The sequence below is a fragment of the Parambassis ranga genome, chromosome 13, assembly GCF_900634625.1.
Source record: "Parambassis ranga chromosome 13, fParRan2.1, whole genome shotgun sequence".
In the NCBI taxonomy this organism is placed as follows: domain Eukaryota; kingdom Metazoa; phylum Chordata; class Actinopteri; family Ambassidae; genus Parambassis; species Parambassis ranga.
In genome coordinates this window covers 20,913,042-20,928,646 of record NC_041033.1, presented here as the reverse complement: position 1 = coordinate 20,928,646, position 15,605 = coordinate 20,913,042, and the positions used below count along the sequence as shown (strand labels likewise).

General features: G+C 44.0%; 1 protein-coding gene across 1 annotated transcript; it reads right to left on the bottom strand.

Annotated features, from left to right (window-relative positions):
• Positions 1 to 5,693: 5,693 nt before the first annotated feature.
• Positions 5,694 to 14,377, bottom strand: tgfb1a (transforming growth factor, beta 1a). The gene is made up of 6 exons (XM_028420200.1): positions 12,340 to 14,377; positions 7,462 to 7,731; positions 7,101 to 7,335; positions 6,863 to 7,013; positions 6,132 to 6,242; positions 5,694 to 6,047 (listed from the first exon to the last, which is right to left on the bottom strand). Exons 1-6 carry the CDS (start codon positions 12,665 to 12,667, stop codon positions 6,000 to 6,002), a joined length of 1,143 nt encoding a protein of 380 aa, XP_028276001.1. The 5' UTR covers positions 12,668 to 14,377; the 3' UTR covers positions 5,694 to 5,999.
• Positions 14,378 to 15,605: the final 1,228 nt, after the last annotated feature.

The following is a 15,605-nucleotide window of genomic DNA, read 5'->3' as shown; positions in this document are numbered from 1 at the left end:
ATGACAATCCTCTACTCATCAATAAATAAAACAGATATTGGGTTTTAAAGCAAAAAATGTTTACTTTAAATTTTGAAAGACTGTAATACAACAAACCATCTATTTTAAAGTACAACAATTAAAACAAACTACTACAAACACTAAAAAATAATGCTTATATATCACACTTATATGTTTAACATCACAGTCACTGTGCAGTATCCTCAAAATGTCTGCTTCCGGGCTTTTTAACTAGTCATCTGTTTACCTGCCAAGTCTGTCCAGAATGAATTAGAGAGGAGTGATGGCCACTGGCCAGTCAGCTCGGTCTACTGGTTGACTTAAAAACAAAAAAGGCAGCTGACCATGTAGGTGAAGACAGCCCTGCTGCATCCTGGTCCAGGAGGAGGTCCTGAGGAATATGAAGGTCCTGGGAAAACACTTTTCTTCATGGGCTGGAGCTCCAACGTAGTTTTTAGACTTGCTTCTGCAAAGACAAAGCTCCAAATAAAATACACCATAATCACATACTGCAGTGATGTGGCACTAATAATCTGCTTTTAAACATTTTAATCTACAGTGTCCTTAGAGGTCTTCACGTTTATCTACACACTGTATTTATAATGATAAATGATCCACAGCCACAATAGGCCAAAAACATCAACACCATCAGTCACTTAAAAATAGTTAGTGTTATTCATAATAACCCTTTACTTAATCGTAAATTATCCTAAAGTAATATTAAGTGGCAAATATCTGAGATACAGCTTCCACTGGACGATGACAGCAGACAGCTGCACAACAACAACAACAACAACAACAACAACACACCCAGCCTGCTGTCAGTCAGTCAGTCACATGGCAGGACAGCACGCACGTTGACATGTGACGTGTCATCGTATTCTAGCGAGCATGAGCACACAAATCCTAGCTAGCTAGCTAGCTAACATTTCTCCGAGGCCGGCTGAGCTAGCTAGCAAGAAGGGACAAATAACAAACAAACTTGTTAGAAGCGGTTTTATATCTTCACCATTCATCCCACAGCATCAATAAACGCTTTACCTTTATCCTTTGACCGTTTTCTTCTCTCCGTTCGTGCGTTTTTCTGCCACACTAGCATAAATATTTCTTGATGCCGTAAAGCTGTACGACACTCTGTCGTTCCCATGGTACCTGTCGGCGGCCCGCACGTCACTCACTGCGACAGTGCAGTCCAACAATGTTGACATATTTATGCCACAAAAACACGAGCCACAGCTTATCATTACAGCTTATTTTTTAATTAACATTATAAATGTATTTTTAAGCATATAAACGATATAATAAACACATGAGGAAGCTGCAGATAAGGACAGGTAATCCTAATTCTCCTCAGGTGAGGTTGAAGTTGCAGCTTTGGGGCCCCCTGGTGGCTCAGTTCCCCGATGCATTTGCGCACACAGCAAAAAAACGGTTCTGGAACTGATCAATAGAGACCAAACTATGTTTGTGCCAGACTGTGAACATGTTTATTTATACAGTAAAGTGGGACATTTAAAGGTGGAGGTATGTGGGTATTGACTCTTATTTGGAGGCTGCCTCTAGAGGCAGCCAAGTGAACTGCAGTTCTGCCATCATGGCTTCATTTCTCAGCCCATAAACTCATTTAGACAGTGAAAATGTTTTAAAACTATCTCACCTTGAAGGTGAAGAAAACCCAGCTGATATGCATTCATCTTGACACCACAGATGCTAATGTAATAGAAGCAGATTAATGGTCACTCTGGTGCCCCTGAAACATGTCGGATTCACGTCACCATCACCCACTGGGTTTGCGTTCCTGAGTCGGGGTTGTGAGATTAAACTGCTATTTCAGGGCTGCCTGTCCCCTGGGTACTGATCCTACATGGACATTGTTGTGTTTTCAGAGACCAGAGCCAGATCCTCTGTTTATTACCCAGGGAGATGGTAGCTGTTTATAGAGGCAGATCCGTCCCCTCTCTGTGTCCAGGGACAGAGAGAAAGAAAGAGAGAGAGAGAGAGAGAGAAGGAAGGAAATGGAGGGGCGGCGCTGTGAGCAGGAGCCACTTCAGAGATGTAATTGGTACCTTTCCTTTTTTAGAAAACATGTTACTTACTTAGCGAGGTCCAGCAAATGAGTCAGGGCACATCATGCTTTATAACCAGCAGTCAGACACGCTCACGTGGTTCATCATACTTTCCCTTTGTAGTTTGCACTTTGAAGAGGGTTTCTGAGTTTCTCCTGTCTTTGATCCTCTGTGTATGAAGCCATGATGTTAGCTACTGGTTATGCACACGATAACCGGGCACATCTGCTGAAGAGGAAATGAACAATTCTCATTGGCTAACAGCCTGTTTTTCCCTCTTGTAGACATTTTGGCTAAATTCCTGGCAAGCAAATGTGTGTGTGTGTGTGTGTGTGTGGTATTTTATTCTATGTCTCCCTCATTGAGTCGCTCCCCTATCACTGTCCTTGTTTTGTTCAAGCTTCAAAGAGCTTGGCCAAACAAAAAGATTAGAGAAGAAGAAGAAGAAAAAGTAGTAGAAGAAGAAGAAGAACGCAGTGAGAGATATGGTCGGCTGACTCACACTGTTGATAAGCATCTTGGTTTAAACTGCAGGTGTGAAGGAGGGGACTGCGGTGAGGGCAGGACAGGTGGAGAGGGAAAACCCTGTCAGCTGGATTTCTAACATGTCAGCAAATCTGTAGACACTCAAATCAAAGCCTAATTATTTCCCAAGAGCTCAGTCAGGATAATGAATAAGTCTGCATCACACATGAATTAAAACACAAAAATAATGATTAGCTCCTCCATAACTATATGGACAAACACGTGGACATCCAGCCACCATGTTTCTAGTCTGAACAGTGATGAGGTCAGGTGTCATCATTATCTGCTCTGAAGCTGCAAAAGTAACTGAAACAGGATCGATTTCCACCGGTTTGACCATGAAATGTCAGAATTGATTGATTGATAGATTGATTAGTCATGGATAATCAATCAATAATGCAAACATCTGCAGCTGCAGATGTAGCAGCTGCAGCATTAAGACTTCAATAACAGAAAGCAGCACATGGCTGCACGTGGTGTCGGTTACAGAGTGTAATCAATGCAATAACCTGATATGGTGATTAGATAATTAAAAACAACTAATGATTAAACACGATGTTCAAGCATTACAAAACAGCTCCAGCTGGAAGCAGGGATTCCTGTTTGTTGATGTGTGTGTGTGTGTGTGTGTGTGTGTGTGTGTGCACCTGGAGCAACAATGGATTTGAACAGCTGTGTGTGAAGCAGAGCTGAGCAGCAGCAGCAGCAGGACGGCGGGCTCTGTTATTAAGGTCGTAGTCAGCTCAGGCCGCTCTGCTGCTCCACTTTTAATGACCAGTTGTGGCGAAAGATCAGCGGACGTATAATTGTCAATGTCATAGTACTTGTAATAAAATGGAACCAGAAATAGCCTTTCAAGGCCGCGCGGCGTGGCGAACCAGCCCATGTGATCGTCTTTTTACTGTCAACTTGTTAAACGTGCATTTGTTTGGTGTTTTCTGCATGAAGCAGCACATGGATGCAGTTACAGGAGGAATTATGTGAAGAAGAACAACAGAACAATTTCCTGGTTACTCATGCAGTCGTGTAAAGACGGCACGTGGACTGTGTTAGTGGTAAAACAGCACCTGCTTGACCCCCTTTTGCATAACATCGGCACCACCTTTACTCCTTTTGTCTTTGGTGTTTCAGGGACGTGCTTCTGGAGGTGTCAGCAGTTTGTCTCCGTCCCATAAAAAGCAGGAGGGCCTGAGAGGAAGCAGCTGCTGAGAAGCGAACATCAGTTTGGTTTGGAAGGACAGACCCACTTGAGTTTAACTCCCCTCTGGGACTCTTCCATTAACACTATGATGGATTTATGAGCCTCTTGACATGCATGTCGTGCCCTTTGTTTGGTCATAACAGGGAAAGTAAAGCAGTAGTATGTATGTTCAATGTCTCCTTATGTTGTTCTTGTTTAGGTTTGGTAATCCTTCTGTTTTATGGGAGAGACAAAAAAAAAACTTTTTAACATTCTAATTACATTTAGCCTGTCAGGATAACACAGCACACATTGTGCTTATGAACCCAAAGCTGGCAGCAGATGATTCAGAATCACTCTGAGAGGTGAGATGGGGGGGGGGGGTTTGTTTGTTTGACTTCACTTTTCAAACAGTCGAGGTGTGTGTTCTCCCACAGGAGAGAAGAAAAAACATTTCTGTGCTTTCTGGGTAACATGACCAGCCTTGGAACAAGATAGCACAGATCACTGTCACCTTGTTAGCAGCACAGCCCCCCCCCCCACACACACACACACACACCACTCACTCACACACAGCTTATGTAAGGTATGTGATGTTGGTGTGCCTGAGCTGTGGCTGTGTGTCAGTGGGTTCAGTGTTTTCATGTGTATGTGTGTGTGTGTGTTTAATTTTCCATGTAGTCACTGCCCTTAAGTCTGGGACTTACCAACGGGTCTGGACCTGCTCTCCTCATTCCCAATTCAGCCTCATGGGCTGACAGTAATCCCTTGGGTGCAGAGAGAGAGAGAGAGAGAGAGAGAGGGCTGGGGTTGGCAGGGTGGGGGCGAGGTGGCGTAGGTCATGTGCAAAGAGATAGTTTTTAAAAAATTCAAAAATAAAACAAAACCAGTGCCGTGGTGTGTTCGGGTGTATCTGGTGCAGGCTTTGTGATCAGTGAAGCCCAGCAGGACTCACCGCCCCTCTTCAGGTGTCCAGAGTACACAGGCATCCAGTGGTCGTCCAGAAACAGTCCACATGCCACACTTTTCCACTGGTACCGGTCCGCCTCCTGACCGTCTTTCACTGTTTTATTGAGCATCTAACATCTAAAGTTTGCATCAATGCAGAATATCCTATATAAACACAAACAGCAGGTCAAAGACTGTTGGTTCAAAACTCTTATTTAAGTTCAAACATTAAAGCATCGTTATATTGTGCTGCTGGCTGACAATAACTACAATAATTCTTTCTAAAATTTACCATAATATATGAATAAAGGAGCACAAAAATTGTGGATTTGAAGTACCACGCAGCTCTGAGCATACACAAGCATCCATTCAGCACACTGCTGTCACACATCTTCAGCATCTCACATGCTATTTTGTTCAGAAACTCTTCCACTCTGTGATAATTTAACCATTTTATTTCTTTTTCTACATGTATTTACACATAAGTGCACTAAAAATATGAAAAGCTGAAACAAACATTTTGAAACGAAGCATCACATTAAAAAAAAAACTTCCTCAGGCAATATGTTACCATGGCGATGAAAAAAGTCTGAATGGCTTCCCTATTTCTCTTTTTGTTGACAGACCAGGAGGCTTCAAGCACGATCAAGAACACAAACAGTAAAACATCATGTGTGTACAAAACAGGTGACGCTGATGGACGGTTCCTGAAAATGTGAAAGTGAAATGTTGCTTAGTCGGCTGTCCAGCCTTTCAGTCAGAGGGAGTTTCCCCAGGTTGGACTATCCCTGTGGTTTTTTTTCCTGTCCTTTTTTTACGACACAGCTCTTTCCAATAACACCTGTGGTATTATCTTCCAGGAAACCCCCAACCACCACCACCACCACCACAGTATTTCCACCTGGGAGTTAGCACCTTTTTGCTATGTGGCGAACAGAAATGTCCCACGGATTCATCTGTGGCAGCAAACGTCCGTCCAACCGGGTCGCTTTGGTCCGTGTGTGTGTTTTGTTTTTTTTTGGATTTATGACAAATTATTTCAAAGACGTGTAGCTCCTCTTTACAAATCTGTCCAACAAATAAATTAATTCAAGACAGATCATTTTACTACTGCAATAAAAAAAGATATGTACAAACAAAAAAAAGATCTACGATAAAGACGTCCATGGTTTGCCCACAAAAGAGTTTGCAGGAGTTCCTGCTGGTTTTAAAACCTTCACTTCTTTGTCCACATCAAGCATCGTCTATCCTTGTAGAGCAGTGTGTGCCGCGATGTGTCTTTAGCTACACTTGCAGGACTTCACGATCATGTTGGACAGCTGTTCCACCTGAAAGAACACATCAACAGTTGAGTTTCATGTAAATAACAAAATGTCCTATGTAAAGCGCTGAATGGCCACATGTGTAGATACCTTGTGTTGCCTGCCCACGTAGTAGATGATTGGCAGCGGCTCCAGTGCCTGAGGGACGCAGCAGGGCTGGGCGGAGGCTCCTGGGTTGTGATGCTTATACAGAGCCAAAATCTGTGAGCAATAACACACCACAAAACTCAGCACAGCGTGTCATCACCAACAAAAAATGTGCCAAAACAATAAACAACAAAACAGCCTCGAAGACTAAATTACAGACACTCCAACAAAGTGGTTTTGTTACACAAGCTTCCTGATGTTCACTAATTCAACAAATGTGGCATATTTAATTATTACACATCATTTACCAGTTCGGTTTACAAAGTCCCCACATGTAAACAAGACAATTCGTTGTAACATAAGATCTTTTATCTTGAGGTTATTAAGCAGAGACGTGATCTTTTTCCACCTGCAACAAGCCTCTATGCCATTTTCTTGGCTGCCATGGTCATGTAGAAGATTTTACATGCACTCACTCAAATCAACCACAAGAGGGCATACAGTTCACCTGTCTGTCAATGTTGTTTTTTTATTGTAATGATCCAAAATGACACTTAACATTGTTATATGACCGTAGATGAAGAAACACCGAGTCTGCCAAGTGGCTCTGAGACGCTATCAGTGCAAACTATGTCAGAAAGGCTAACGGGCGTGTCACTTAATGTTTCTCTTTAACCAATTATTCTATCAGTCTATTGAAGCTACATAGAAAAGCTTGCTGATTCACACTGTACCTGAGAGTATTTGTTTTCAGCGTTCCAGATATACGTGCAGGAGCCCATGCAGTAGTTGGCGAAGTATCCTTTGGGCATGTGTATCCACTTCCAGCCCAGATCTTTCCTGAAGTCAATGTACAAGCTCCTCACACAGCAGGTCTCTGTTTGGCTACAATAAACAGGGAGATGTCTTGATGTAAGTGTGTGATGACAGACAGGAAGAAATCACTTATTCTATATGTATAATGTTTCTTACGCTGAACAGGTGTCGCTGTTTTCAGTGGAGCGTTTCTTGCGTGAGCTGAGGTGGGTGCTGACATTCTGAGGGATGGACATTGTCAGGATGTATGGCTGCTGTTGAGTCAGCTTGTCCAAACCCGCTGTGTCTTCCCGGCTGGTTATAGTTCCAGAGATGGAAAAGCTGAGACTGCTGTCCCCACCTGCCTGGTCGCAATCGCAGAACAGCCGGAGCTGGAAGCTCTGTTCCTCATCTGGTGAGACAATTATTTATGGAGGAATTTACAAACTGTGAAGATAAATGTCATCTAGCAAAGGCTGAACTAAACAGACACACAGAAGTTGTACTTCTATCAGAAAACAAAGCCTCTCTAACTCACCGGTCCCTTTCAGCCAGTAACGGAGCGGGTCAGTGACGTCAAAGGTCAACCACTTGTCTTTCCACTCGTTAGTGACGAAGCGTAAAGCGTGGTAGGTGAACGAGGATCCTGTGGAATAGTAGAGCTCCACACGCTGCACATCTGCAATCTTGGGATGTTTGATGAGCATCCGCAGCTCCGCAGTGGTCAGCCGCTGGTAGTCTCCGACACTTGCCCGGATCTCAGAGGTGTTGAAGGACATTGTGACGATTTTGGGGTCCTTGGTGTGACCTGTGGACAGATACACATATTTGTTTTGTTATTAATATAAACTTCTGATCCTTTATGGGCAGGCACTTATGATAGGATACTTTCTCAATGAGACTGCACCTCGCTGGTGCAACTACACTAAAAATAAAAGTCATTTCTTGCAGTGTGCTGGCTGCAAAGCTTTAATGGCTGCCATGATAGATTATCGTGTGTGTGTGTGTGTGTGTGTGTGTGTGTGTTGCGATGATTCAGCTGCTTTGCAAAATAAACATTATGTTGGATCAGGACTGTATGTCAGGAAATATTATTAAAAATGTACACACTTCTGTTTAGATTGATTAGTGGTTTTCCTTTGCCAACATTTGGTCCAAAAATGTAAATTTAGTTTCTAAACAGTTAGAAGAAGTGTGGCTTTGTAGTCAATAGTACTTGCAGCTAGCCTTCTACAAAGGTAGTAAGTGCTCTGTCTGGTTTCTAAGCATTTTTGACCACAGTTGGAAGAACATTTTCATCGCAACACACACACACTGTTCTTTTTGACATGTGCTGCTGACCTCTTGGCCAGGTCACCCTTGTGAAAGAGATCCTGATCTCAATGGGTTTTACCTGGTTAAATAAAGGTTGAAAAAAAAAAGCTAGGTTTTTGATACTGCAATCCATTTTGTGTGAGTGACATTTACAATTTCTTGGCACAGGAAAGTACAATCAATAGGACATGGCAGTAGGACAATTGTAAAGGAATTACTTGGCATACAGTTCAAAGAATTAGATCTTTAAACTGACACAGTTCAGATTTTTTTATGACATGGTCCTGTCTTACAGAAATAAAAAGCGTGCTTGTCAAACTTTGTTCGCTAATGAAATAGAAAAGCTGTGTTACACAATAACCATAACTGCAGCCAAACATGAAAACCTTCCAACTGCTGCAAAGTTGACCACAGGGCTGCAACTTTAATTCCCCATATCATGACAGCAGGAACATTCCCCCTACAGAGCTTTATAAAAAACAGATCTGAGCTACCGAGGGCTTTAACACCATAAATCTACTAGTTTTACATCACAGAAGATTAAGATGGACGGAGACGTGCAAAGATAAGCACGGGAAGGCAGAAGACAGAGAGTGAAGCGCTGTGGGCAGGCAGCAGAAACGGATGCAAAGAAAACAGCAAAGTGAAGAATGCACTTGTGTGAATATAACTCACAGTTGTGAGGGGTGGGAGGGGTGTGGGTGTGGGTGTGGAGAAATTGGAGATGTGTATCAATGAAGCACAAGGTCTGGCCTAGGCCCAAAGCCTCTACACTGCCTGAGCTTGCCAGAGCCAGGGTTCTCTGCTCTCAAGTCCGGGAAATACTCTTTGACAGGAATTACATCCCAGCCTCGCATACTTGTGCTGCATACTTGGTGGGAGCTGTACCAGGACACTCCATGTCACGGCTGCTTGTGTATCATTTACCAGTAGGACCATCTGGGCTGTTGCCGAGGTAGTGTTTCTCCCCTTGTAGTGAGGCCAAAACTGAAACTGAAAAGAGCTGATGTGGAGTGTGACGGGAAATGAGATGACATTTTACTGGTCCCACCCAGAGTCATATGTTTAACTTGTATGTTTAGTTGAATGAAAACACCGAGCATCACAACAGTGTACAGTAAGCACAGGGCAGTGAACTGGCAGTGGTGCACCGGGCAACAGCGAGCACGAAAAGTAAACGTCTCCAGCTAGTTGGAGAAATGGGAGATAAATGTGTTAAGGGTTAGAGAAGTGTTTGTGAAACAGGAAATTAAGTCACTTCCCCTAAGAAGCATATTGGCCGCAGTACTATAATTACAGTGAGGTTTTATCCTCACTTCTACTTTTTAATTAACACCGCTTGCATTGTCTCCAGGGGCCTGTTGCTGAAACACTTCGACGGAAGAAAATGTCAAATTTCCTCCTCATCCTCCGGGCCTCAGGCTTCCAGAGAGAACCCTAAGCCTGCGTACTAACATGGGTGTGTGGGGTGGGGATTTGTGTGTGTTGAATCAAGGCCTATCCACAGGTAAGCCGGGGACAGCTGTTGTGACAGGTAGGGAGACAGCTCTGTAATTACCAGTGGGAGGAACCAGATTCCAGCAACTATAGCTAAATATCTGCCTCCTTCATACTGGGCTCCACCCTCCCACAGCCCCACTCATCAATGTCTCTCTCCCTGCTTCTCACATGCTCTTAGACCCTTGTTACCATTGCTAAAGTGAAATAATTACTCCAGAGCTGTGAGCTCATTTCACTCCTGAATGGTTTCCAAAGGAGAAAAGAGTTCCCTCTGTGAAGGAGCTGGAGCGACACCGTGCTAACTGGGAGAGGTGGAGTGTGTGTGGGCTTCAGGGGACAGATGCGATCGCTGACTGGATTAGGAAATGTAGCATATTCCACTACACAATTACCACGATGGAGACAAAGACTATTAACTTCTACAATGCTCTGCACACAAGTATGTATAACCAAAGGCTATCGGGAAAGTGTGAGTCATCCAATAAAAAAATGGAATAGGATTGTTAATGAACATAAAAACCTTGTTTTCCATTTGGATTCTATTTAGATGGCTCAGTTCAAACAGCGTCAAGCTATTATTCTGCTTCAGAAAAGGAGAAGCTGGACTGTCTCCCTCACCCCCTGGTGTGTGTGTGTGTTTTTATTAATAATTGCAAAACAGTTCTAGATAGGCCTGAACATGTCTTCTCATCCTATTGGCATGCTCTTTTTCCATTATGTTGAGATGAACTGTGTGCTATATAGAGCTGGGCTAAGAGAGTGTATGGGTGTTCTCTGGCATTCCAGAGAGGTAGGAAACACGTGCTCCCCATGGGCACTGCTAGCACCGGACCTGAGTCACTCAAGATCTCAGTGGCCATCAGCCTGCCTTCCTTCCTGCGGAGCTGTCCTGTCACAAACACGCTGCAAACACGCTGATAATAAGCTCAGGAAACCCAGCAGAGAGACAGAGAGAGAGAGAGAGAGAGAGAGAAAAGGAGAGATGGGTTATTATGTTCAAATAAACACAAGAATAAAAAAATAGAAAATGGTTGGGGGGAGAAAAAAAGATATGATGGCAATCAAGTGACAGGATAAGCAAGGGAGAACCCGATGCTCCAGTTACAGGAAAACCCCAGTCCCTGAGGAACAAAGTCAGAGAGAAAGGAAAAAAAACGACAGACAAAATGAGATGGTGAGGGCGAATGAGTGCATTTTATGTCTTCCTCTCATCTCCTTTTTCTATTTCCCATCCTGTTCTTTGGTTTCCATCTAAGCAGAACAAAATCATGCCATTCTAAAAACATTTCTTTGTTCTCCCTTTGGTCTGCATATTCCTCAGCATGCTCCATCCACTTGAGTCTTTCTTTTGAAGTGGTAGATAAAAGGGGGGATAGTGTGAATGCCTGCCTGATAGGGTGAGGAGTATAGGCTTGTAGGGAGAACAATGGAGCACAGAAACAAAACAAAAAAAATATGTTTATCGTAATCATTTCAGTTGTTGCACAATTACAGCCAACAACCATTTGGATGAACAAGCAGCACACGCAGCCTTGCCAAACAAACAAACAGCGCTAATAAAGCAGTAAAAATGCCGCGGATATCATGCAGGCAACTCAAAGAGCGGCAGACCAGATGGGGTGCGCGGTCCTGCTAAATTGTAACGCCTGTGATCTCTGAACTCCTGAAGCTGCCTGAAGATGTTGGGTGGAGATCAGAAGGGATACATGTGTTCGGGGAATTTATGGACAAGATTGGAACTGACTAACCTTTAGGCAAATCCTGATTAGGGATAAAGTTTGTCTCTTGCAGAGACGGTTTTAAAGGTTCCATGTGTAAGAATCTGGGAAAGATTTGTCTATTCAATGATTTTAAATGTCAATCTGTGATGCTAGTTTGCTTAGCTTAGCTTCTTGCCCAGCCATGCTGAGAAAATGCTGTCTTACATAGAGAACAGTATGTAATTCATCGAAATTCCCAAGGTCCGATCTAGCCTCCAAATTGGCTAGCTAGCAAATAGTTGTTTGCCAATAGTTTTATCAGTTAATATTAAGAAGTAACCTGGGCCGAAGTAACGATACAAGTATCACAGATCAGGTGCATTCTAGGCTGACATTCCAACAATAAAAGATGTAATGGTAAGAAAATGTGTCTAACAATTGATTTCTAACAATCACGAGTGGTACAATGTAACGCTAATAATCCAGCTAGCTGTACTTTAGCTCCACAGCATGGATGTGGCTTTGGTCGATTGGCTGGACTGAGGGTTTTTGGTTCTTCTGTGTAGAATCTTTATCACTTTTATAGGCAAAAACTCTTTTAGTTCCAAATGGCACCTGTTTGTGCTTTATGAGCAGTTCATGACTGTTACTACAAGTTCTGACAAGCACCGTTTTTTAAAGTGGAAACTATCCGTAGATCTACTATACATTAGCTTCTGTGTGTGTGTATGTTGAGTAATGTGCCCCGAGTTCCTGTAAATGTTGGGGCATAAATCACAGTCATATAATACTTGACATTCTTACTACTATGGTTAAGACATCAGCAATTACCCCCAATCTAAGTTGGGGTTAAGGAGCAAACCTGAATTATGTGTTACTCCTGTGAGTGATCTGGTACTTACTGGTCATGTTGAACTTGTGTAGCACTTTGGCAAAGTACTCCTCCTCCTCCTGTTCTGTGGAGATGGTCTGGACTGGGACCTGCTGCTCCTTCAGCATCTCATTGGTGCTGTTGTAAAGTGATAGCAGGTTGCTTGGGATCTCCTCCTTGTCCCCTGCCTGGTCTGGCTCAGGCGCTTTGGGCAAACGCAGTTTGCTGAGGATCTGGCTCCTTATGGCCTCGATGCGCTTCTTCTTCACCATCTCCAGGTCAACAGTCTTACATGTAGACATGCCACTTACGTTGCCCACCATGTACACGACCATCAGCATCAAGAGTTCCAGTTTCATGGTAGCAACTTGGTAGGACAACCACTTATTCGCTTTGGTTCTCAGTAAATTCACCCTCACCTTTTCTTTCACTGCCTGCCTCCCACCAGGGATCCGAGGGAATACTGAATCACTCCGTGAAGAGGTGTAACTGACGCAAAGTGTTTACACACAGAACTGAACAATTACAGCAGTGTGCAGAAGTCCTGAAAATTCTCAATTGCTGTCGCTACTGCTGTGAAAAGCACCTAACACTCGGGCCTTCTTTGCATAGAAGCAGGTGGAGAGACTCCCACCAGGCAGACACACTGAGCGGTGAGCCAGCCTGTGACTCAGCCACACAGGTAACACTGTGACGTCCGACTCTGAAGTGAGTCCAGAGAGGAGCTGTCAAATGCTAAAAGAGCCTGTCCGAACATGCAAAACTCAGAGGACTTCTACAGCACCCATCCGTCCAAAACACCCCAACTACCAACAGATCTGGTTCTGTACTTACACACCAACGTGTGACTGCTGTATTTCCAGGCCCCCAACTGCAATTTCACTTATTCGGACTGTGTACCCCTCCACGTGTCAGCTCTCTGCTGTATTGCTCACCGAGCAGTCTCTCATTACATGTCCCCCGAGGCGAGTCAAGCGAATGTGAAAGGAGCAGTAGCGCACTCAGCAAAAAAAAGATCACATTTGGCAGATCCCACCTTACTTATTATCTGAGTCCAAAGCCTTGGCGCAGCTTATTGTCCTGCTTGACCCGCAAGGATACTTCACAGATCATTAAGGGCAATTCTGTATGGATTTAAGATAGATATGCCCTCTCTGAACGTCTCTTATAAGTAGAAACAGCACTGTAATTAGTGCTTAAAGTAGAAAAATAGCCTTTCTATTTCTCTGTTTTTACAGTTTGACCTCAGTCTTTCTTTACAGTCCAGGAGCTTTGAGTCAGCCCAGAGCTAATTATGCCGGAACAACGGATCACAATGTGTATTGCTATCTGCTTCTGACTACCTCTTTTTTACCAATAACAGCATGTGATCTGTGTACAGCTGCCGTACACCAGAAACTGCTTTCAACGCCTCTGACTTGTGCCTCCTTCAGACACAGCAGCTGTCTTTTTGTGCGCCTGGTTCTCAAACATGATGATAGTTTATGCTCTCTGTGTACCGACAGCTCAAGCAGGTCTGCTATCAGAAGATTAAAATATCACTGCAGACGAAACACACCTTCCCTTTAAATGAGAGCACCATCCAGACTCAGCAGGAGCAGCAGCAGCAGCAGCAGCGATAGCAGTAGCAGGAGCAACAGTCCCTCTTGTGCTGTTTGGGGAGTTGGATCGCAGTCTCTGTCCTCTCTTCCCTTCTATCCATCCATCGGTATCATCTCGTTCATGCCCTAGACAGCTCCTTCACGCCTTCTCCCTTCCAGAGTCTGCACTAACACAACTCTCTCTTCACACCTCTATTTAACTCTGCCTCTCTCTCTCTCTCTCTCTCTCTCTCTCTCCCGGTGCTTGTCAAAGCTTGCTGGTGACAAAGTGATTTGTGGAGGCTCTGAGCTCAGATAACTTTTCTCTTTCACTCCCTCGCTCTGCCTCTTTCTCTCTCTCTCTCTCTCCCCCTCCTCTAACTCTTCTTTTTTTCTGGTTCCTGTTGCTTGTCTAATAGAGCGAGTAGCTCTCCGCCCAGGAAATGAGGGTAACGGCCGCAGTGTATAACATCTGCTGTTAGCTCTCAGAGCTCTGCTGCCTGACTTCTGTCCACATCAGGAAGCCAAAAGCTGAACATGCTGAATATCTGAGTTCAGCAGTACCAGCTCTCTCACACACACTCTCACCAGTCTGCCACTGAGAGACATGTCAACAAGCCGTCCATGGCAGGCTGTCTCACCAACTGACCTCCACATTTACCTGGTGGCTGCGAAGGAGCTGTGCCAGCCTGGCCGGAGAACTGAGTCTAAATGTAGAATGGTAAATTTCAAAAGGATGGGGAGCCAACAGGGCAGGGCTGTGTGGTGCACTGCCCTGCGTCTGGCTGCTTTTTAGAGGTTGGATTGTGTATTTTCAAAAGGAAGGCAAGACTAAAACAAAGCAGTGATGGTCTCTGTCTGAGGGATGATTCAACGGAACGCTAAAGATAGAAAACAGTCACTGTACAGTCCCTACTCCTGGAGGTTGTGTCCAAATATGTTACTCATAAATCGTGTCTATTGTTCGTTATGAAGAAGCTATTCGTCAAACACAGGTAATAAATGGTGACATTTAATATAAGGAAACACAACACAACAGAAATCCCCTAGAATTCCAGTGGTAATAACAGCAGACATTAATAATTACTCAGACAGAAAAACTTGTTAGGGGGTGTGTCAGCTGCTGCATATTTCTGACTAGTACAATAAGTGATTAATGGAGGAGAACAAAATGAAGACAGCTACCAAATGTCAACAATGCTTACTGTTGTCTTAAGTTGTGTTGTGAGGTGTGTTGATGGGCATGCACTGACCCCTAGTGGGCAAAAATGGTACACCATTTTTAGGAGGGATTTTACTCAAATAATTTAGAAACAACAGCTGCAAGATAGGAATTTCTAAAATATAATGCAAATGTAAGTTTAAATATGAAGACAGTTTCTAGGGTTGTCCAATAACCGGAAGGTTGGTGGTTCGATCCCAACTCCTCCCTAGTCATTGTTGTTGTGTGTCCTTGGGCAAGGCACTTTACCCGCATGGCCTCACGTGCTACATTTGAACTGAACACAGTATCCTCCATGCTTCACTGACTCTGTACAACCCACCTGTCTGACCAACCTGCCATGGGGCATTTCATACCCTTCACCACACCGCCTCAGTGCCAAGACCTCAAAGGTGTCTGCGTGTCTCCGAGCACAAGAGCGCAGCATACTTTCCCATCATTCACTGTGAAGTCCTAAATGGTCCTCTGTGTAGTCCCAGGGTGGTGAGGCAAGGT